The sequence below is a fragment of the Callospermophilus lateralis genome, chromosome 4 (genome assembly GCF_048772815.1).
Source record: "Callospermophilus lateralis isolate mCalLat2 chromosome 4, mCalLat2.hap1, whole genome shotgun sequence".
Lineage (NCBI taxonomy): Eukaryota > Metazoa > Chordata > Mammalia > Rodentia > Sciuridae > Callospermophilus > Callospermophilus lateralis.
The window spans coordinates 66,301,246-66,325,180 of NC_135308.1; the positions used below are offsets into that span (position 1 = coordinate 66,301,246).

Here is a 23,935-nt window from a genome sequence, read left to right on the forward strand (position 1 = left end):
TCCCTCTTAGACACTGATGGCAAGACTCATGGGTTGGTATTGCTTGGCCATCAAGGGTCTCTAAGCATTTTTCAGATAAAAAGCTTTGTGCCTAATCCTCCTGACATTCCTATCATATTCCAAGCTTGTCACACTGTTAGGTAGATGTGGGAAAGGAACTCAGGGCATTGCCAGAGGGCAAGAACATTTTGAAAAGCATTTTGCTGCTGCTACTATTATTACTATGATCACAGTCCTGGGACTTGAACCCAGGGCCTCTTGCATGCCAGGCAAGCACTCTACCAGAGAGCTATACCCGCAGCCCCACATTTTGTTATTTTTTTGTCAGCAAGCAGGAAAGGCCGAAAACTGAGATTTTTTTCCCTCCCTCCTTCTTCTCCTACAAAAGGGGCATATTAATTAATTTATTAATGCAAAATTAATTAATTAGATTAATAGTAAAATATGAAAAAATACAAATATTGCAGTCTCAACAGTGTCTTTGGAATAAGGAAGGTTGGAATGAATGTTCAGATAGTGGAAGGCAGTGACATTCCTCCTCTCCAATTTGTTTTGCTGAAATTCCTGTCCTTACTCCTCAAAGTCTGGCTTTGACTCTCCTTCCCCAGGTCTCCTGAGAGTTTATTCTCGTTGGAGATGCTTATCCTCTTCCCCTAGTTGCTTAGTGGCAAAGTACACAGTTTTAGACCCTTAATACTTCCTTCTTTCTGCAGCTCCAGGCGCCTGCCATCCCCCTCTAAACCAGGGACCATTTCCAGAGGAATGTCAGACTGCAGCTCAAACCCAGGGGATTTGGGCCAGAGGATAATTGAAGTCCCTTTCTTTGAAGTGCCTGTTGGGAAGGGTGTCAGTTCCTTTGTGCCCTGGGCCTAGAGCTGCTGCCTTTAACCTTGGGGTGGGGTTTCTTCCCTTCCCTACCCTAAGCCACCTTTAAATCCCAAAATTGGAGAGCAGAAGTCATCACCATTCTGGCTACCTTCTGGGTGGTCCCGGACGGATTACTGAGATTCCCCAGAGCTTCAGTTTCTCCACCATAAAATAATGGGAATAATTCCCTACCAGGAAAAAAAAAAAAAAAATCAGGAAGAGTTTTGACAATAGTCCTATGAGCTGATGATGGTTATGCAATTTCTTGCACCTGCAATGGTCTCTGCTTAGCACTGAATAAAGACACAATCTGGGGACTCTTGAAAGAAAGCTAAGAGAAACCCTTGAAAAACGAGTCCTGACTCAGTTGGTGACAATAGCTGTGGCATAAGAAAATGTTCTGAAGCAGACGCGCATTTTTTATCCTGCCATCTGCACTCTGGGCCTGCTGCCAGGGTTATTTGACACAGTGCATCAGTATGCTTTCATTGAAAAGCACTTTGTAAGCAGCTTTCTGGTCTACTCTTGCTTTTAAATTTTGATTTGGGACAACCCAAGTTCAAATCCACGCCATGTTGTTGAAGTTCAGTGACTTCTGGAGTAGATTTGTTTTCAAATTAATTACCCTGTAGGTAGGCCCACCAGCTTGCTCTCCTATTACACATGGTCTGTACCTTCCTCCACACTTACAGGATCTTCTGGGGAGTGTCTAGGAGATGCTTTGGTGGAAGACTGTGGCTGCTTACAGATGTGATGGTTCATGGGAGGCTCCTGATGACTATGGATTTAGTGACCAAATACCATCACAGGAAAAGAGACCATTTAATTCTTTCTTGGTTCTCTTCTGACTTGTGCTCCGGATTGTGGAAAAGCTGGGCATATTTGGGGTTTTTTTAATTTATTTGATTGAGACTTTGACCAAGACTGAAATTTTGAACTGGGCATGATGGTGTATACCTGTAGTCCCAGAACTTGGGAGGTTGAGGTGGGAGGACTGCTTGAGCCCAGAAGTTCAAGATCAGCCTGGGCAACAAAAACCAAAACAAAACAAAACAAAAAAGTGCCTAGCATGCATGAGGCCTCAGGTTCAATCCCCAGCACTAAAAGCGAGAAAGAAAAAAAGATGGAATTCTTTTGGGAATGTAGATCAGTGTTAGAGTGCCTGCCTAGCATGCACAAGGGTCCTAGGTTTGCTAAACAGGAAAGAAAGAAAGAAAGAGAGAGGGAGGGAGGGAAGGAGGGAGAAGAAAGAGAAGAAAGGAGGGAGGGAGGGTTTTTTCTGATTATAAAAATGACAAATTTGGGGGCTGGGGATGTGGCTCAAGCGGTAGCGCACTCGCCTGGCATGCGTGCAGCCCGGGTTCGATCCTCAGCACCACATACAAACGAAGACATTGTGTCCGCCAAGAACTAAATAAATAAATAAATGTTAAAATTCTCTCTCTCTCTTAAAAAAATACTTTTAAAAAAATGACAAATTTAGTGTAATGTATTTCATAGAATATGAAATTGATAAACAGTGAAAGTGTCCTAAGTGCTATTCTTTTTTGGGGGGTGATGTATTGGGTATTGAACTCAGGGGCACTGAACCCCTGAGCCACATCCTCAGCCCTATTTTGTATTTTATTTAGAGACAGGGTCTCACTGAGTTGCTTAGTGCCTCGCCTTTGCTAAGTCTGGCTTTGAACTTGGGATCCTCCTGTCTCAGTCTCCCAAGCTGCTGGGATTACAGGTGTGCACCACCTCACCTGGCATAAATGCTATTCTTTTTTTTTTTTAATTTTATTTATTTATTCATTTTAGTTATTGATGGACCTTGATTTTTTATTTATATATGGTGCTGAGAATCGAACCCAGTGCCTCACACATTTGAGGCAAGTGCTTTATCACTGAGCCACAACCCCAGCCCCCAAATGTTATTCTTGTAAGCAAATAGAAATGTCTTGTGTTGCCCCTCTAGTGTTCTGTGTAATGCTTTCTTTTTTTTTTTCTTTCTTTTCTTTTTTCTTTTTTTTTTTTTTTTTCTCTTCTCTTTTCTTTCAATCTGAGCAACTGAGGATCCTGGAAAGATTTTTGAAAATTATCTGCCTCTCCCTATTTGCCCTTCTGTGTACTTGGCCCATAGATACCCTCCCCACCTTTTTTATTGATTTATGGTATTGGGGTTCTAACCCAGGGGCACTTTACCACTGAGCCACATCCCCAGCCCTTTTTAAATTTCATGTATTTATTTGTTTGTTTGTTTGTTTGTTTTGTGCTGGGGATTGAACCCAGGGCCTTGTACATGCTAGGCAAGCACTCCACTGACTGAGCTATATCCCCAGCCCTCGCCTTTTTAAATTTTTTGTAGTTTATTTATTTTTATGTGGTACTAAGGTTCGAACCCAGGGCCTCGCATGTGCATGGCAAGCACTCTGGCCCCGAACTACCACCCCAGCCCCCCCCAGCCCCTTTTTAATTTTGAAACAGGGTCTTGCTAAATTGCTTCAGATGGCCTCAAATTTGCGACTCCCCTATTTCAACCTCCCGAGTCCCTGGGATTACAGGCATGCACCTTGGCGCCTGGTCCTCACCACCCTCTTAACCTCCTCCGTCGGGGATTCTTCTTATTTTCCCTTTCTTCTTCTCCGCTCAGGCTGTGTATAAGATGGCAGATGTAGCGTGCAAATGCCACGGCGTCTCAGGGTCCTGCAGCCTCAAGACCTGCTGGCTCCAGCTGGCTGAGTTCCGCAAGGTGGGGGACCAACTGAAGGAGAAGTACGACAGCGCGGCTGCCATGCGCATCACCCGCAAGGGCAAGCTGGAGCTGGTCAACAGCCGCTTCAACCAGCCCACCCCAGAGGACCTTGTCTACGTAGACCCCAGCCCTGACTACTGCCTACGCAATGAGACCACGGGCTCCCTGGGCACCCAGGGCCGCCTCTGCAACAAGACCTCGGAGGGCATGGACGGCTGTGAGCTCATGTGCTGTGGCCGTGGCTACGACCAGTTCAAGAGCGTCCAGGTGGAGCGCTGCCACTGCAAGTTCCACTGGTGCTGCTTTGTCAAGTGCAAAAAATGCACCGAGATTGTCGACCAGTATGTCTGTAAATAACCCGGGAGGGTCCTGCTTTCCCGACCCTCTCCTCCACTCTGCCTCACAAAAGTCTATATTATATAAATCTATATAAATATATTTTATATTTGTATAAATAAATGGATGGATGATAAATAATTAAAAGAAGAAAATGCAAAGGAAAAGCTTATTTAAGAGACGCTAGCAATCTTTGAGGAGTGGACTTTGCTGGTTCTCTGCTCCCAGTGGGAGAGAGAACTGGCTTCTTTCCCTCCCTCTGGTGAGGACTCTCAGGATGTAGGTTCACGGAAATATTTACTGTCTATCCATCATGGCCTTGAGGAAAGAGGCAATGGTTAGATGGAGGAGCTGATCCTGTGTGGAAGTCTGGAGCCTCTTGGGTATATAAGTGCCCCGTTACCCCAGCCACAAGGCCAAAAGGCCCTGTGGAAGGTGACAGGACCTCAGCATAAATCCTGATGGCTGCAGGGTCTTGCCCAGAATATAAATTGGTTCTGTAAGGGGCCCAATGCTTTCTTACTTTCCTATCAGTATGCACACATAAGAATCCACATTTGCAAGACTGACTTCCTCTCTATGGAAGAGAGGTCTGATGTCACTTGGACCTTGGTGACCACAAAGGAATCTGCACCTCTTGAGAGCCCTTGGGGCCTGTCTTTCCAGCAAGAATCATTCTTCCTCCACAGTTCACTAGCTCCTGCTATGAATTTCTGTCCCAGGAGGAAAGGGGGTCATGTGACCTGCCATGTCTGGAGAGACATTAACTGAGTCTTTATGCCTGGGCTGCGGAAACCCAGGTGCAACATGGGACCCAGCAAACCTTGCACAGTCCTCCCTCACAGGGAGAGAAAACTTGTACTGCTGCTGCTGTCATCCATCAAGGGAGGCCTCATGGACAACAGGACATGTGGGCAGGTCAGGCCCGGATGGCCTGGCACGCTGTCTTCATCTCTGCCCAGATGTACAGTTTCCCTCTGACATTAAATATCCTTCACCGAGGTTTCTCTCCCTCTCCTTATTTGGACACACAATTATCTTTCATGAGTTTCCTTTTATATTTTATTTTATTTTGGGTGCTAGGATGGAACCCCAGCCCCTTGGGCATGCTAGGCAATTGTGCTACCACTGAGCCATACTCACAGCCCAGGATAGGTCATTTCTTAAGAGATTAATATTACCCTTATTTCTCTGATTATTGCTTTTCTCACTATTTTGTGCAAATCTCTTCAAATGGTATGGTTCAATGTCATTTTTTCTTTCTTTCTCTCTCTTTCTCTCTCTCTCTTCTTTTTTTTTTTTTTTCTTTTTTCTTTTTCTATGGTGTTGGGGATCTACCATAGGGCCATATGCATGCTAGGCAAGGGCTGTAACCACTGAGCAGCACCCCCCCATCTTCTTTGAGTTTTGATTTGAGTTTTAGAACCCTGCTGCATTGTGAAAGAGGGTAAGGAAATTGAGACTTTTTAGAGTTCTAGTCTGGTGATTGGAGAGAGGGAGAGTATGTGAGAATTAAATAAGGTACTACATTAAAGGACTCTCCCCCAGGGCTAGCACAAAGGTAAACAATCAATGGTAGCCATTACTGTTATTGTTATGAACAAAAGAATTCTAAGATGTTAGCATATGCCTTCCTATATACCTACCTTTTTCTCTCCTTGCATTTTTGCAACCTTCTGAGTTAATGCTGGTGTGTTTGCAGATTTTGGGTTAAGCCCTGGCAGCCAGGAAGCTCTATGTAGCCTTCTTTTTGTTGCTATCTTCAGCTTGGGACCCCAGTATCTAGGACCTGGAAAGAGAGAAAGAAAGAAAGAGCTTATGGATGCAGCAACAGAGATACTATTATTCTAAAAACAAAGGGATGTGGCTCAATGGTAGAGTGCTTGCTTAGTATACATTAGGCCCTGGGTTCTATCCCCAGCACCACTAAAATTAAATAAATAAGAGAGCAAGGAGTTATTGAAGACAGGCTGCCCTGGAGTAACCAGCCTGCAGGTGAGCTAGAAACTATATAAATATCCATTTCCTTCCAGAAAAATTTATTTCTGGGGAAATAATGGAATTAAGGAATTAAGTTGGGTTTTAATGAGCAAATTATATTGCAAAACTCTAACAATTTTCCCTAAGATGTACATGGCCACACAGGCCACTTGTGTCTGTGGTAGCTGAAGAGGGTCCAAATGACTGGCCAACAAAGGGTTATTTTATCAGGAACTCACATTGTTATTCAGATTCCTTTGGTCCACATTTTCATGGTGACCATCCATAAAAGAAAGTGATTGAATTCAGTTGGTCTACAAAAGATCCAAATTATGCCCGAGCTTCATTAATAGCCTTTTAATCATCTTAACCATATTTAAACATAAGTAACCAGTCACTTATCAACCACAATAAGTGAAACACTTTTGTGTGTGTGTGTGTGTGTGTGTGTGTGTGTGTGTGTGTGTTGGGGATTGAACCCAGGACTTTGTAACATGATGAGCATATGCTCTACCATGGAATTACAACCCCCCAGCCACATGTTATTCTTTCCTATATCACTGTTCTAGAGTTCTGGGGAGTTCCTTATATCAAGTGCTCAAAGAACTTAGGAGTTGAAATCCAAGTCATCCTTACAAATACTGGAAAATTAGTTGGCAGTGACTTGTCTACAGTCCTTGAAAGTCATTTCCATGTTCATAGAAATTCATTTTTTAATTTATTTTCATTTTTATTTTTTTCTGGTACTGGGGATTGAACCCAGGGGCACTTTACCACTGAACCACACACACATCCCCAGATTTTTAAAATTTTTATTTTGAAACAGTCTTAGTAAGTTTCTGAGGCTGGTCTTAAATTTGCAATCCTCCTGCTTTGGCCTTCTGAGTCACTAGGATTCCAGGCATGGGCCACCATGCCTGACTGAAAAGTCCCATATAAAATATGGAGGTATTTCTATACAGTCATGACAAGTGTGTGGAGTAAGTTGATGTTCTCTTTTTGACATGGGAGGAAGTCATATGTGCAAATACCAGACTGCTGCATCCTCTGACCTATGAATTTATAACTATTGTCACATGCTGGTGGAATGGCATCTGTCTGTGGAGTGACCAGTAAGGCAGCAGAAATGTGGCTGACCAAGTTGGAAAAAAATGAGTTCTGCCCAGAACTATAGGTGGTTAGAGCAGGAAGGGGACATGGAAATTTGAGCTCTAGCCTCAGGGATTCTAAATAAGGACCTCCATATCTTACACAGGGGCCAAACTTTACCATGTTTATAAAAACACAGAATCCTAGGTTTCCAGCACCAGAAATTTTAATCTAGTTGTTCTAGGGCAGAGCCTGTCACTGCTACACCTTTCCTAAGAACCCGAGGGGATCTTATGTTGGTGTCCAAAGACTATCACTGGATTTCCAGTCATTAAGAGCTAAGCCAGCCGGGCTGGGGCTGGGGCTCAGTGGTAGAGCGCTTGTCTAGCAGTGTGAGGCCCTGAGTTTGATCCTCAGCACCACATAAAAACAAATAAATAAAATAAAGGAATTGTGTCCAATTACAACTAAAAAATAAATAAAAAGAGCTAAGTCAGGTGTGGTGGCACATGCCTGTAATCCCAGCAGCTCGGAAGGCTGAGACAGGAGGATTGTGAGTTCAAAGCCAGCTTCAGTAACTTAGCGGGGCCCTAAGCAATTTAGTGAGAACTGGTTTCAAAATAAAAAAATAAAAAGGGCTGGGGATGTGGTTAAGTGCCCCCGGTTCAATCCTCCTTGGTACCAATAAACAAATAAATAAATATGTGTAAATATATAAAATATATGTGTGTGTGTGTATATATATACATACATACATATATGTTATATATGTGTGTGTGTGTGTGTGTGCGCATATATAAACATGAACATGGAGTTTAACTGAAAGATCATACTGCCCAGACCAAGCAGTCCTAACTATCCCAGGAACTTTTTTGACAAAAGGGAATGGTCCAGAGCAGAACTGGGTTGCCCTGGAATGTACCACCTCCCTCCTCTGCCTGGAACTGGTCAGGGAAAGCGTATCCATCAAATTTCTATATTCATCTAGCTATTTGTTTTAACCTTGAATTCAAGATGAAATTATGAAAAAGTATTCCTGACTGCTTCTATATAAAAGACAGGATGGACAGGAAGTAGATGAGCAGGGAGGAAAGCAGACTCAGCCAAGGTTAAGGTTAGGATAAGCCTCCATTTACAAAACCATCCTGAGCAAAGCCTTGCAAGAACTTGGATTCCAAGGCCTACTTTGGAGAGCTCATTTAGTTTTCTTCCACCCTCCCTTCTTTGAGGTGGGAAACAAAAGTTGCTACTTGCATTGAACCCCAAATTGGTTATTGCCTTTGAAATTCTGGCTGCTTCCTCTCTTTAATCATCAGCATCTTATTTAACTCTGTCATCTCCTGGAGTTTTAGGAGGTGGGGAGACATCCTGTGCTTGAGATTGCTCCTTGAGATAGACAGCTTACAGTTGCAGTAGCTTATCAGGAAAGAAGCCTGTTTCCTTGGGCAGAAAGCCACACCATCTTAAGAGGCTGGAAACAAATAGATGTTTCCATCTTAAAACAGGCTCCAATACATTGCCAGACACTGCTGATACTAGCATGAGTGTTTTGGAGAATCTTAGAGTGTATGTGTGTGCATGTGTGTGTTTGTGCATGCAAAGATGTGCTTGTATACTCATGCACACCCATATGCACAGGAATGATTTTTTTTTTTAATTAATCTTGGTGGGGGGTGGAGAGACACTAGAGGCCTGGACTATGTAGAAAATTAAAAAGAACTCATCACTTCTGGCTGAGAAGCTGATGAGTATGATTGTCTTGATTGGAAACCCCTGTCCTCTGATTACCTGATGATGAAAAACTTCATTTCTTTTTTTTTTTTTTTAATATTTATTTTTTAGGTGTAGTTGAACACAATGCCTTTATTTTATTTATTTATTTTTATGTGGTGCTGAAGATCAAACCCAGTGCTATGCAAGCGCTCTACCGCTGAGCTACAACCCCCCCACCCCCGAAAAGCTTTATTTCTATAGAAGGAACTTTAGGGGGCTGAGGAAGACACATGAGCCATTGTTGCAAAGTGTTGTTAGTTCTTTATTATACAAGAATTTCTGCACCGTGGATATCCTAAAAGGAAAAGTAAAGGATGCTCTGATTCTTGATTTGACCTAGAGAGTATGGGTAGTTTGCCCTATTCCCCTAAAGTAAGAAGGTTGGTCCTACCAGTGCACTTTCTAGATTGTTCGAGAGTTGGGTGTTTATCAGGTAGACTTGTCTTGTCCTTTTCTGTCTGCCTCCTGCTGCTTGCATTTTGCTCTTCACTGAGTTCATTAGCGACTTCACCAGAGGCAGCATGGGAAGATAGAGCCAAATGAGCTCACTGAGGCTTCCCAATTAGTTTTGATAAATAACCCCATAGGAGGAGGGGTGGTTAAAAAAAAATCTTCAAATTTCATGTGTCACCTATGTGTATTATCTACTACTTCCCAGATAATCGAAAATAGATTGATATCTGCTCACAGTCAAAGCAAGCAAGAAACTACAGAACTCATATCCCTGGGGGAAAAAGGATTTGCTTGGTTATGGAAGGAAAAGTGGCTGTCAGCAGAGTGTCTGCAGGGACTTTCAGCAGAAGCAATAAGAAAAGATATCAAAGAAAAGACTCTAAGAAAGGAAGCGCCTGTAATCCTAGATACTTGGGAGGCTGACACAGGAGAATCACAATTTTGAGGCCAGCTTCGGCAACTTAGTAAGATCCTGTCTCAAAATAAAACATAAAAATGACTGGGAGGCAGGGGCAGTGGTGCATACCTGTAATCACAGCAGTTTGGGAAGCTGAGACAAGAGAATCAAGAGTTCAAAACCAGTCTCAGGGCTGGGGATGTGGCTCAAGCGGTAGCGTGCTCACCTGGCATGCGTGCGGCCCGGGTTGGATCCTCAGCACCACATACAAACAAAGATGTTGTGTCCGCCGAGAACTAAAAAATAAATATTAAAAAGTTCTCTCTCTCTCTTAAAAAAAGAAATTAAAAAAAAAAAAAAAAAAAAAAAAACAGTCTCAGCAAAAGTGAAGCGCTAAGCAACTCAGTGAGACCCTGTCTCCAAATAAAATACAAAATAGGGCTGGGGATGTGGCTCAGTGGTCAAGTGCCCTGAGTTCAATCCCTGGTACCAAAAAAAAAAAAAAAAAAAAAAAAGTTGACTGGGCATGTAGCTCAGTGGTAGAGCACCGCAGGGTTAAATAGCCAGCACCAAAAAAGAAAGGATGGACCCTTTTCACCAGATTTTTTTTTTTTTTTTTTCTCTAGCACTGGGGATCAAACCCAGGGTTTCACATGGCCAGGCAAGCAATCTGCCATGGAGTCACATCCCCAGTCTCCCAGTCTCTTTTAATATTAGTTTAAAGTCAAAAGGAATATATATTGTTCTAAGTGGCCTTGGCTTTGTAGTACATGTTCTAAATTTTGGCACTTAGGTTGTTAGTTGTGTCCACCAGCTCTTTGGTTGGCACCTGATTGGAAAGTTATGTCTTCCAAATATTTACTTTATTTCCAAGATCTTTTTAAAAGTTGAGTTTCATAAAGGAATTTTTTAAATTCCTTATGTTCCCTGTATCCTCTCCTAGATCCTAAAATAGTGTCTAGTACATAGAAAGCACCCCAAAAAATACTTGCTGAATGAATAAAAGATGATTCTCACTGAATGGATGAGGAAACTGAAATACAATGAGAATAACTATCCAGGCAACTGTGTAGTTTGTTCTCTCAAAGTTACGAGTAATAAATCAATTTGAACCAGATCAGGAGGAGGTGGTCTAAGGGTTCCTGAGAGCCTCATAGACTCTGGAGTCTTCAGGGACTGAACTGGACACCTCTAGATTTTCCTCCCTTCCTCTTCTCTCTTCTCTGAGGTCAAGTCTTTCTTCATCTCCATCTCCATCTTACTTTCTCTGTGGATCAGCTTCCTCTGTCCCCCATGGTGGGAAACATGGTAACCGACAGCCTCTGAGATAACAGACTATATTTCCAGTTATAGCATGTGACTCTGAGTCTCTCCTGATTTGTATTCCAAATTTCCAGGGAGAGGTTGCTGGCCTAGAGCTCTTTCCACCATCCCATAACTTTTTAAGCAGTTCAAATCAAAGGAGCAGAGGAATTTAAGACTTTGTCAGGGAGGGCCAGGAGTGGGTAATGTAAGCCTTATCCCAGCAACTAAGGAGGCTGAGACAGGAGCAGCGAAAGTTCAAGACCAGCCTCAGCAATTCAGCAGGGCCCTAAGCAATTTAGTGACATCCTATCTCAAAATAACATACAAAATGGGCTGGGTATGTTGCTCAGTGGTTAAACGCCCATGGCTTCAATTCTTAACTCCTAAGTATTTACTATGGAATTTCTCATAATGTTTATTGAGAGATCCTTTGTTTGTGAAAGTGCCTAATTATAGGAGAAGTCCTGGGACTTTTTTTTAAAAAGAATTGGAAAGCTGGGCATGGTGGTGCAGGCATGTAATTCCAGAGGCTCAGGAGACCCAGGCAGGAAGATTGAAAGTTCAAAGCCAGCCTCAGCAACTTAGCCAGGCCCTAAGCAATTTAGCAAGATCCTGTCTCAAAATGAAAAATAGAAAGGGCTAAGGTTGTGGCCCAGTCGTTAAGCACCCCTGGGTTCCAAATCCTTGGTACCAAAAAAATAAGATTTGAAAATCCAAGTCTACTAGTGTGAAGGCCCTGTTCCCTAGGAAACTTTGTGAATGGGATTAATTCTATAGATAGATGAATACTGTGCCCTATTCAAAGGACCATTCTCATTAATGATTTAAAACATTTTCCCTTTGACAGCACAACTCTACAGTATCAACTGGTTTCTCATACTTTTCTTAGTATTTCAAGATAAGAGTCCACCAAAAAGAAATATCTGCTAGGCATGGTTGCTCACACCTGTAATCCCAGTGATTTAGGGGGGCTCAGGCAGGAGGATCACAAGTTCAAAGACAGCCTCAGCAATTTAGCAAGTCCCTAAGCAACTTAGCAAGACCCTGAATAAAAACAAAAAATAAAAAGGGCTGGGGATGCGGCTTAATGGTTAAGTTCCCCTGGGTTCAATCCCCAGTGTAGAGGCCGGGGGTGGGGAGCAGAGAAAAAAATATCTGAGAGGGGTAAGCATTGCAAAGATTTTTCTGTGAATATTCCACAGCTCTTGAAGAGAAACAGAGCAAGCATTTGAAAACTCACTTATGCCCTCTAGCTAGCTTTCTTTTGTTCTTTTTTATTTGAGACTACAGTCCATCTAGCCCTTGAATCTTAGCTGGTGGACAAGAAAGATATATTTGTAAAGTAGGAAATAATTTCACTCATATTTATTTGCTGTTATTTCTTTCCTCATTTTATTTTCTAACTTGGAAAAATGGGGTTTTGTTGTTGTTGTGTGTGTTTGTATGGGAGACTGAACCCAGGGGTGCTTAACCATTGAGCCATGGAGCCTTTTTTAAAATTTTTGAGACAGGGTCTCACTGAGTTGCTTAAGGTCTCATTAATTGCTGAGGCTGGCTTTGAACTCATAATCCTCCTGCTTGAGCCTCCCCAGTCACTGGAATTATAGGCGTGCACCACTATGCCTGAGGAATCAAACTAACTGCTTATGTGACAAAGACTATGAACAAGAACATTCTCTGGACCCCACCCAGCCTGGGTCCAAACCTGTGGTACTTTCCACTTGTGCGGGACTAGTCTGCAGTTCTTTATTCAGCCACATGGGGTCACTGTCTCATCATTCCAGCCAGAAGTATGGGTCGCACACCCTAGTGCAAAAATTGGTTAGTGAGTCCTTGTGAATTGATGGCAGAAAACAAAGTGGGGAGCTCAGTGAAGTTGAGTTCTAGATTTTTCACTTGGATGGACTGGATAAGAATTAGGTTAACATTATTTTTACTTATTTTTTAAAGATTGAGTGTGGAGAGTAATGCAGTCAGAAGGGATCACTTCATCCTGTTTGGCTAACACCAAGATCACAATGGAGCACAACCCTGAGAAACATCTGTGTATTAAGCACATGCTTAGTCATGGCTATGTTTATGCTCCTCTCTCACTTCCAACCAGCAGGATATTTTTACTTGAAGGTTATCATTTAAAAAGTGCGTAAATTATAGCTACCATTTATCTAGTACTTACTGTATGCTAACTGCTTTACATACATATATATGTAATTCTCTCAATACCTAGGCATGATTATCCACTTATTTCAGATGGGGAAACTAAGACTCAGAGAGATTAAGTAATGCCCTATGCCTCACACAGTACTTGATACTGGCTCTTCAGTGGATTTCTGGGTAATTAAAGAACGTGGTGATACTTACCTGGCAGAGGAGATCTCATGATCATGAAGGGTGAGACCTATCCATTGTACTCTGGATGTGCTGACTTCTGTAATTTCCCCAAAAGTGGGAAACCTGACTACATAATTTGTGGTAGTGGGGTGTTATGTTGGTACTCCCCACCTCCTCACCACACACACACACACACACACACACAAATATATATATATATATATATATATATATATATATATATATATATATATATATATATATATATAGCCGGGCATGGTGGCACATGCCTGTAATACAGTGACTTGGGAAGCAAGAGGATCACAAATTCAAAGCCTGCCTCAGCAACTTAGCTAGACCCTAAGTAACTTCACAAGTCCCTGCCTCAAAATAAAAGGATTGGGGATGTGGGGATGTAGGGATGTGGGGATGTGTGGGTGTGGGTCAGTGGTTAAGCACCCCTGGGTTGAATCCCTGATTCAAAAAAAAAAAAGAGAGAGAGAGAGAAAGAATGTAGTTATCTGAAGTAAGAGATATTCATTTACAGCTAAGTCTCACGATATGATCAATAATCAGCCCTATCTTGCCACCAGGAATTTTTTCCCTTCTGTAGTATTAGAGATTGAAACCAGGGCCTTGTGGATGCTAGGCAAGTGTTCTTCCACTGAGCTATATCCCCAGCCCTTTATATTTTTGTCTTGAGAGGGTCTCTCTAAGTTGCCCAGGTCATCCTCAAACTTGTGATTCTCTTGACTCCCAAGTAGCTGGGATTACAGGTATACACATGCACCACCTCACCTGGCACCACCAGGAATTTTGAATGGGAAGAATGATAGAGGAATTTAACTTGATAAAGCAACTGGCTGAAGCAATTTGTGGACTATCAACTGAAAGTCAACAACAAAACATAGAGGGCTAATGACATAAGCAATAAAAAAATAAAAAAAACTAAGATAGTATATTGAGATACATTTTGAAGCAAAGAGAAACTGGTGGGAGTTTGGAAGGTTACATGCCTAAGACAATAGATAACTCATAAAATGGTAAATAGTTAACTCCCTTTAGGCATGAAATCTAAATCTGCCTCACAGTGGGATCATTTTACAAGACAGCCAAGGGTGTTCTCTGGGCAGCTTCCCCCAGATTTACATAGAAGGAAGCCATCTTTCCATTGCCTTTCTAGGGTGTTCTAAGTCTGAGGTTTTGAAAAAGAATGACTTAGACCCAAAATTCGGAAGTGCAAAAAATGTGGGGGGAAAGAAAAAAAGAAGTGCCAGTTGGGGTGTGGCTAAGTGGTAGACTGCTGGCCTAGCTTGCATGGGGCCCTGGGCTCCATCTGCAGCCCCAAAACAAAGCAAGACAAAAAAGCAGAAGTGCTCAGTGCTCCAATGTTTCTGCTGTTAAGCTGATAGAGCCACAAACTGAGCTTCTGAACTCCCTTTTCTACCTTGCTCTTTTGGCCTCTTAGTCTCCATGCTGGGACTTAAGTCTCTATCATGATAAATACATAATTTTTATCACAAGAAAAGGGGACCAACTAAAATACCATCATACACATATTTTCAGCCACTGAAAGCCCTGTCCCCAAACTCAGTATAGCCGTGGCACATTGCGTGCTGGTGGGTCAGTGTCCAGGCAGGCACAGATGTCTCATGTTGGGTGCAATGAGGGCCAGAAGGGGACAGGAGGTGTCAGGAGGTAGGAAGTGGAGGCAATTATTTGTGCTTCCCAGTGAGCAAGCAGGGCTCCTCTTCCCAGATATGGCCACTGGAGCACAAGAGTAGGAAAAATAGTTCAGTGTCTGCCTAACTCAAGAGTTGTCAAATGGTGCTCAGTGCAGGGGTCAGGAAGGGATAAAGGTGTCAAAGGAGAGAGGTGGAAGGAAGGTGTCCTGGACTCCTTATCCCAGTTCTTCAAATGAGAGAAATGAGCCTGGGTCAAAGCGAGTTGCTCACATATTATGGGAGAGGAAGCTTGAAATAAACTGAGCAGAGTGGATTGCAGGAATTCATGGGCCCTAAGACCAGCCCTGAGCCCTAGTTGCTAAATGTTTGCCCTTGATCTGGCTGAATTAAAATCACGGGGTGGGGGTGGGGGTGGGGGCCACTCAGCAACAGATTGCTTGCCCAGCAGGTGCAAGGGTCTGAGGTGGATCTCCAGTACCACCAAACCAAACCAATGACAAACAAATCACAATGGAGATTTAAGAATTAAGACTTGGGGTTGGAGTTGTAGTTCAGTGGTGGAGTGCTTACCTTAGCATGTGCGAGGCACTGGGTTCGATTTTCAGCACCACATATAAATAAATAAAAATAAAGTCCTATCAACAACTAAAATATATAGATAAATGCCTTGAGTGGTGCTGGGGATATAGCTTAGTTGGTAGAGTGCTTGTCTTGCTTCCCCAGCACAAAAGGAAAAAAAAATGCCTTGAGTGTTTATGATCAGAATCTAGGTTTGAAGATTGCTGGCAGGTTACTATACCCGAATTCACCAAGCCTCCTGAGATGTAGGGGCACTGTTTGCAGAGAGAGTTGGATTAACAGAGAAAGTGTGGCCAGGGCCTCAGGCTGTTAGAGGTTGGAGGATGGAGATCCAGAGTAAGTCAATAAGGTCTATACACTCATGATTGACCGGTGACGAGTCCTTGCTTCCCCAATGTTTAAGAATAACACCAAAGAAGCATGCCGAGGCAAGGTCAGAGTAGAAATTAGAAGTTTATTAAAGGACAGCAGAAAAGACTTCCGGAGGAAGACGGGAACCCAAGAGGTGGAATCCTTGGAAGTGTGGTTGTCTCCCCTTTTTATAGTTTTGGTGATGGAATGTAAGGGGAAAGGGTTGGGACACAGGTGGGCCAAACAAGTAATCTGGGCAGGAAGGACTTCATTATCACTTCTTTGGGATGGGCTACTTCTTTGGGGTGGGCTATCTCCAAATCTGTTGGGGGCTGTTTCCTGGGTTTCATTAACATTTCTTTGGGGTGGACTTTGGCCTAGGGCCTTTCCAGGACTTCATTAACATTCCATGAGTTGTCCTGCATTTCCGGAATCATTATCAGCATGGCCTCCATTTTAGATCTTACTCGATATTATTAGACCCGATTTACCTAACTACACTGACTACCTAATTTTAAATCTGGCTTCAATTGGACCTAGGAAAGGAAATGGTAAACTGTTCCCGATTAGCAATATTCTAACAGATGCAAATCAGGAAAGAGTGTTTCCAAATCCTCCTGTAAGGATCCGGCGAAGCGTCGGAGGGAGAGACCACAAGAGACCGGCTCCATGTAATTGGCAGAAAGGGTTTTATTGATTCAGCATGCTGAGGCTCCAGGCTCACTCAGGAAGATAGAGCAGCCCAGAGCCCAGAGCAGAAGTTAAGCAGAGCTTAAGTACACTTTTTGGGGAGGGCGGGGGGGGGGGGGGGGGGGCTTTGCATACATCAGAACAAATCATCATGGGGCGCGGGAAAATTGAACAACAACTCTGAGACCTGATTAGTACATTCATTGGCGGGAACAGATTGGTCAGTGGTGATTGGTTATTCCTAACCGGGGTACACATTCAAACTGATTGGTTCGGGCCTTGTATGCTCTAGGCTATGAATCAGCAAAATAGCCTAGTAGGGCGTTGTCTTAACTGCCTCAGGGTGTAGCAGAGGAATTTAACAATACCTGGTCCTTCACTTTTTAACTTCAATTTCTTTTACCCTTACACTCCTAAATGACAAAATGTGTAGAAGTAGCTTCCTTCACCCAGGTCAGCAGGGCCTGCATTAAATGATCAGATGAGGAGGAGGATTTGGGGGTTTGCCTCCCCAAGTCCTAAACTTGGCCTGCTTCTTTGATCTGCTCCTCCAGCTCTTCTGGAGAGATGCATATAGACCCTGCAACAAAAAGCAGCATCTCGCTCAAATTCTAGAAAATCGCACAGCTCCTGGATCTGCACAGACTTGAAGGACAATATCTCAATGGAAGCCTTGAGTGTTGCTGGCTCCCTAGCAGGCCTGAACAGGGCAAAGCCAGCCACTGTACAGCTGCAGATGCTCTTCGGACTCTGCCCCAGGACCAGCTGGCAGAAGCCAACTGGGACTTTGTGTTCTCTTAAGGAAGTCCCCAGGGATCATGCTACCTCTAGCAATCCTGAACTTGGAAACTCAGCTTGGGCACTGAGTTAAGAACACACCAGAATAAAAAGCTTGTTACTCTCTTAAAGTCAACATGAGTTTTTGATGGGTACAGAGATTTAACTTTTTTTTTTTAATTGTTATTGTTGGTTGTTCAAAACATTACATAGTTCTTGATATATCATATTTCACACTTTGATTCAAGTGGAATATGAACTCCCATTTTTACCTCGTATACAGATTGCAGACTCACATCAGTTACACATCCATTGATTTACATATTGCCATACTAGTGTCTATTGTATTCTGCTGTCTTTCCTATCCTCTACTATAATCCCGGGTTAGGAGACTGGAATTCTAGCCCTGGCTCAGCTGTGGATTTGCCTGGGAGCATTGGTGGAAATTCCCAGGCTTTCATTTACTTTTTAGCTCCTGGCACTGAAGCCAGCTCAGCCCGCCCCCTAGGTTTGTGTGAAGCTTAGCTGCCTCAGAAGATGAGAAAGAACTTTGGAAGATGCATATGATCCCATTCTTACATGAGGTTATGTCAGTTCTGCTGTGGACTGTTGTGAATTGACCTAGTAATCAATGACAAGTTCCTTGTTCTTTTTTTTTTTTTTTTTAAGCCCTTTAATGCTTTTTTCCCTCCAACAAAGTAGTGAAAAACACTTTTTCTGCCAATTTTCTTTCTTTCCTCTTTCTTCTGGCTCTTCTCCTCCTCCTTTTTGAAACAAAAAGACCCAAGATAGACCTAAAGAATGGCTTTCTAATCAGAGAGTGGCTATTTGCTACCAAGCTGAGAGTTATGGAGTTCATTCCCTAGAGAAGTTTAAGAAAATAAGAGGTATTGAATGTTTAGGATAATTTGATCCGGTCTAAAACCAGGGAGAAAACCAGATATTCTCTGGAGGCTCATTTCTGTTCCAGGACCCTGAGAGTCCTGCGTTCCTATGGGGAACTAACCAACCTCTCAAACATCAGCGAGGGTGCAGGATTTGGTGCTCACCTGGCTTCCCAACCAATTAGCTAAGTGATCCCAGGATGCAGGTGGGGGATCTTAGCAGGAAAACAGGGATAATAATGTCTCTGCCTGCAATAAGATAAAGAATGTGAAAGACTTTTGCACAATATAAGCCTTTTAAAAATTGAAATACCAGGGCTGGGGATGTGGCTCAAGCGGTAGCGCGCTTGCCTGTCATGCGTGCGCCCCGGGTTCGAACCTCAGCACCACATACAAACAAAGACGTTGTGTCAGCCGAAAACTAAAAAATAAATATTAAAAAAATTCTCTCTCTCTAAAAAAAATAAAATTATAAAAAAAAAAAAATTGAAATACCAGGCTTGGGGTGTAGCTCAGCCATAGATTGCTTGCCTAGCATTCAGAGGCCCCGGGTTCCATTTCCAACACCATACACACACACACAAAAAAAAAAAAAAAAAAATTAAAAATTAAATTGCTAGTCTAGATACATGGATCTTGTATCCTGGCAAGATCAAAGAAAATATGATTTGTTTTGTTTTGTTCTCTTTGTTTGTGTTCAGGGCTGGTGCTGAAAACCAGAGCCTGTTGAATACAGGGCAAGTGCTCTACCATTGAGCTTTCTCCACCCCAGCTCAGAAAACATGAATTTTTTTAAAAAGTTCAAGTTCAAGATGAAGCAAGAACAAAGGTTAGGCAGTTAGTGTAGATAGATAAATCCAGTAGTAGGGAAGTTGGAAGCTGATTCAAAGAGGAATGGAATGTTAATACCTTCAGGACACATCCTCCCCCACCCCCACCCCCGCTTGCTCAGGGCCAAAGACACCTGCTCCTGGGGTATTGGAATGTTAATACCTTCAGAACACTTCCCCCTCCCCAAACCCTTAACCAAATAGTCACCTGCCTCCAGGGAGATTGTCCCTCCCAGCAGGGAATTATTCATGAGCATTCGCTGGGCAGCTTCCCCTGAATTGCCCCTTTCCCAAGGGATTAAGGGAAGGGACCCGAGGAATATAAAACCTGAAAACCGTAAAAAGGAAGAGATTCAGGCTGGGATTGTGGCTCAGCGGTAGAGTGCTCGCCTAGCACAGGCGGGATCCGGGTTCCATCCTCAGCACCACATAAAAATAAAGGTATTGTTTTTTTAAAAAAACAGGATGAGATTCACCCCCTCCCATAGGCACCTATCTCTGGACCTCCCCTTCTCTGTGGAGAAGTCTGTGTTACTATTCTTTAAATGAAACTTGTTTTCTAAACTTGCCTCGCATTTCCCGGGTGTTCAATCATGTAAGATCCTGAGAATATGTCTTGACTGAAGAAGATCACAAATGCAAGGAGTCTAACCTTGAGCATCTGGATTTGTTTGGTCTTTTGTAGACCCAGAAATCCACCATTCTTCTTCCTGACTTCTTACCTTATTCTTTCCTGAGAGGGACAGAAACTAGAAAATGTGCATTCCATCTTTCTCAAATGTGGTTCTTTTTTCTTAAGCCCTCAATCTGTGTGCCATTGTGTCTATGGGACGAAGACCTCAGGAAACTTCCAATGGGCAAAGAAGCAGAAAGTCTGTCCCAGGGCCTAGATGTGGAGCCAGGTTCTTCAAGGGGTTCTGGGACGACTCCAGGGTCCGGTCACCCCACCCCCAGCTCTTTCCATCCACTGGCCTCTACCCCAGGCTGTGGTGACAAGGGTTGGGGAACACCCCTCCTTTCTAATCACAGGATGGGGTTTACACAGGGTGGGGCTTCTGTTACCATTTGTACAGCCTTTGATTTTTTAGCCACACAAGAAGTTCTTTGGGGCTGTCCTGAATAATAAAGATCACACGTAGCCTTGTTTATCTGGGAAAATGTCTTTCAGTTGAAAACAATTGACATACAAATTCTTTGAGAACAATAGCTATTCATGAGTTGGGGACATTCTGTCCCAGAGACTTCTGGCTGGGCGCTCACAAATTTCAGGAAAGAGAAAATGAGTGGTGTGTCAACCCTCCAAAGCTCATCTGTGCTCAGATACCCAGGTCCCAGTGTTTGCCAGAAATTCATGAGCACACTGAGGTGACTGGTCCTAACCTGCTTGGAAGAGCACACCTGAGCATGTGACTGTCATGCATTCTGCCGGCGTGCCACCTCACCTTCACTCTGAGCTGAAGAACATTGGGTAACTGTGTACTCAACAAGGTCACAGTAATACACCTTCAGATACCATCTAGGCCAAAGAATGTTGAGGAAAAAAATTCACTTCCCTGTAGAATACTTACCATTTCTCCTGCTAATTGTTTAACAATTCAGGGGTAGGGATTTGGTTGGTAAATTAGGATAATGAGGTTCTCTCATGCTCCAACTTGTAGAGTTGAAGTAGAGGCAAATTAAATTTAGGAGGCCTGAACTTATATCATCAGCAGGGGGTAATTTTTAATATTTTTGATACAAAATGATGAACAGAATCTCACAAGGCAAGAAAAGGCCCTGAAACTTAAGCTTCATGCTCTTCATGGAGAATATAACTCTGGTTCTAAAAGAGAAGATTCTGCAGGCACAGTAGTGCACACCTGTAATCCCAGTAACTTTGGAGGCTGAGACAGGAGGATCACAAGTTGGAGGTCAGCCTCAGTGACATAGCAAGACCTCATTTCAAAATAAAAAATTAAAAAGACTGGAGATGTAGCTCAATGGTAAAACACTACTGGGTTCAGTCCCAAGTACTGAAAAAAAAAAAAAAAAAAAGAGTGTGAGTGTCAATGGGACAGCCAAGGAGTTTCTAGAGAGGTCACCTTGACTCAGGACTAGTGGAATTCTTGGCTTACATGAAGGAAAACAATTTTAGCATGTGCCAGAGACAACAAAGTTTTATTTAGGAAAGCAGAGACCCATTCAAGTGAGAATGTGGGCTATCTCCAGAGTGAGAGGATTTTAGGGTAAAGCAAGGATGAATGCTGGCCAACTCCAGAGGGAGACAGAAACCGCTTGGTGTGGGGTGTTAATATTTATAGAACAGTTGCTAGCGGCTGGACTAGAGGTGGAGCCAGTGAGGAGTTACACAATTATGTGTCAGTTTTCCCTGTCCTTAAGTTACTTTTTGCAGGGAAGGGCACATGCTGGGTTGCTTGGGTGTTGCAACAGTGCATGGGCCTTTCTCTTGAAACTTAAAAAAAGTCTATCTTTTCTGTATCCCCAAATTCCTATCTCAAGTCTATTCCATGAAAAGGCAACTCTATATCAAGTTTTAAATTACTTCCCCGAAAATACTCCTACTACTTCTTGTCTTAACTGAATTCTGAATTTTCCCTGACAATGTCATTTGGTTTAGTTTGTTTAAGAAACAGGGACTTGATCTATTGTCCTGGCTGCCCTAACTCCAGGAGCTGGGGCTACAGGCACCTCCAAGCCCTGCATAGTCATTTGGCATAACTGTCTGAGTTAAGGGCTCTTCCTCTACAGCACACCCCCCACCCCCGCAGGCTGGGGGTTCTCTGGGTCTCTACACACCACTGTCACAGGCCTGTGCTCAGCCACCCCTCCAGGCAGATGACTTTCCCTGTTTTGGTCCTAATCTCCATCTACCTACCATGGGGGCCCTCTGCAAGCAGAGGGACAGAGGTGCAGGGCTCGTGGAGGAAGCCACTATCTTCCTTCCTCTTAGCCCATCTCCCGACAGCAAGCAATTGTCAGACTGGCCACACCCTGGGAACTGTCATACTACTCCATCATTGATTTTATTGTTTTTTAAATGATTATTTTATTTTTTCTTTTTAGATATAAATGAGAGTAGAGTGTATTTTGACATACTATACATGCATGGTGTATAATTTTCGTTCTTGTGGTTGTACATGATGTGGAGTTACACTGGTCGTGTATTCATATATGAAATAGGAAAGTTACCTTGGAATCAGTCTGCTCTCTTTCCTATTCATTCTCCTTTGTCTAATCCAGTGAATAGAAATTCTTCCCTCCCTGCCCCCTGCTGGTGTGTTAGCATCTGCATATCAGAGACAACATTTGGCCTTTGGTTTTTTGACACTGAAAAACCAGCCTTATCTACCTCAGAGCAGAGCCTGTCCAAGGAAGGGACATCACTTTTGTCCTTGGAAAGACCCACATAGCACTCCAAGGCACATTCCCACCCTGCTAAGTTGTTTATCTACAAATAAAGGAGAGATCTGCTGCACCAGGTGTCCCTGACTCAGTCAGGCTAGGTGGGGATCCATAGCAACTCCCTAGCAGCCACCAATCAGCATGAGACAGGGAAATACCTGGGATGCCAGATGACCCTCCCAGTAGTTTATGGTGGTTGATAACATGTTGGGAAACCATGTAGTTCAGCACGAACACCCCTCTTTTTGCTTAAACCAATCAGTTCAAAGGAATCCCCCTCTTGTAGTAACCAATCACCCCTAACCAACTTGTTCCCGCCAGTGAATGTGCTTATCATGTTTTAGAGTTGTTATTTGATTTTCCCGTGGTGTGTGATGATTTGCTAAGAGAGGCTGTGATGTATGTGGGGGTCCCTGCCTTCTCTAAAGAATGTATAAAACTTCTGCAAACCCTGGGCTCGGGGCCTCTCAGCATCACCAGTTGCTGTGTGTGCGCGTGGAGGACCGAGCTAGCTCGCAATAAACACCTCTTTGCTGTTTACATCGATCTCGGTCTCTGGTGGTCTTTTGGGGGTCCCGAATTTGAGCATAACAGACACCCTGTCATTTATTATGGGAAAACCACCATGCTCATTCATATCCCCTCTCTAAACTCAACCATAACTCTCCCCCACTGCCATTCCATTCCTGGTCCCCCAAACCCGGCTGTGGCATCCTCAGGACACTTCTCATCAACTTTCTGACCTCCTGTGACTTCAGGTCCTTCTTTCCCCTGCCTGGAGCCTCTCATCCCAAGCATCTCAAACCACCTCCCCAGTACATGCAAATCCTGCTTTGCCCTTCCAAAAGAAAAGCACCCCTCAGCAACATGTGGGTTCCCAGGGTGAAACTGGAAGTACTGAGCCACTCAGGAAGTGCTTTTTTCTTTCTCCCTCACAGGGGCAAAGCCTTCTCAGAGCTCTTAAGCAATCTGATTCCTGCCACCCACAGGGCAGTGATAACATCTTACACTGCAGCACACCTCTTTTGGAACATTTGCAATGCTTAAACACACATTATCTCACCTGATTTCCTCCTCTCTTGATTCACCACTGGCTGCTTTCACTATGTACCTTTCCACCCATGTAGAACTTGCTGAAGAAAATCCCATACCTGGGCCAATTAGCACAGCACAAATTCACGATTCCTGACCTGGGCAGTTGTCTGCCTGCTCATGACTGTCTTCCTCTCCCTCCTTTAACTGCTTCTGGCCTTTGTGACACACCTGATGTCTTGCCAACGGACCTCACTCCATTCTGGCTTAAAAATCCTGAATTTTTAGCTGGGTGCAGTGCACATGCCCATAATCCCAGCAGCTCGGGAGGCTGAGACAGGAGGAGTTCAAAGCCAGCCTCAGCAAAAGCAAGGCACTAAGCAACTCAGTGAGACCCTGTCTCTAAATAAAATACAAAATAGGGCTGGGGATGTGGT

The 23,935-nt window shown here is 43.4% G+C and overlaps 1 protein-coding gene, 2 long non-coding RNA genes and 1 pseudogene across 6 annotated transcripts in view; 2 read left to right on the top strand and 2 right to left on the bottom strand.

Annotated features, from left to right (window-relative positions):
• The window catches only part of Wnt5b (Wnt family member 5B), a 114,697-nt gene extending 109,755 nt beyond the window's left edge, over positions 1-4,942 (top strand). Inside the window, exon 5 of the mRNA XM_076854023.1 lies at positions 3,503-4,942. Within this exon, the coding sequence (XP_076710138.1) occupies positions 3,503-3,961 (459 nt within the window). The 3' untranslated portion in view covers positions 3,962-4,942. The remainder of the gene's footprint in view (positions 1-3,502) is intronic.
• The window catches only part of LOC143397668 (uncharacterized), an 83,190-nt gene that overhangs the window by 25,718 nt on the left and 33,537 nt on the right, over positions 1-23,935 (bottom strand). For all 4 annotated transcript variants that reach the window (XR_013091191.1, XR_013091192.1, XR_013091193.1 and 1 more), the window contains exons 2-4: positions 12,643-12,743; positions 9,859-9,928; positions 5,587-5,729 (exon numbers count right to left, since the gene is read on the bottom strand). This is a non-coding gene — a long non-coding RNA (uncharacterized LOC143397668). The remainder of the gene's footprint in view (positions 1-5,586; positions 5,730-9,858; positions 9,929-12,642; positions 12,744-23,935) is intronic.
• Positions 13,291-13,439, top strand: LOC143398700 (U1 spliceosomal RNA; annotated as a pseudogene).
• On the bottom strand, positions 16,559-19,212 carry LOC143397669 (uncharacterized). Its single transcript, XR_013091194.1, has 2 exons — positions 18,400-19,212; positions 16,559-17,153 (listed from the first exon to the last, which is right to left on the bottom strand). It is a non-coding gene; the product is annotated as an uncharacterized LOC143397669 (long non-coding RNA).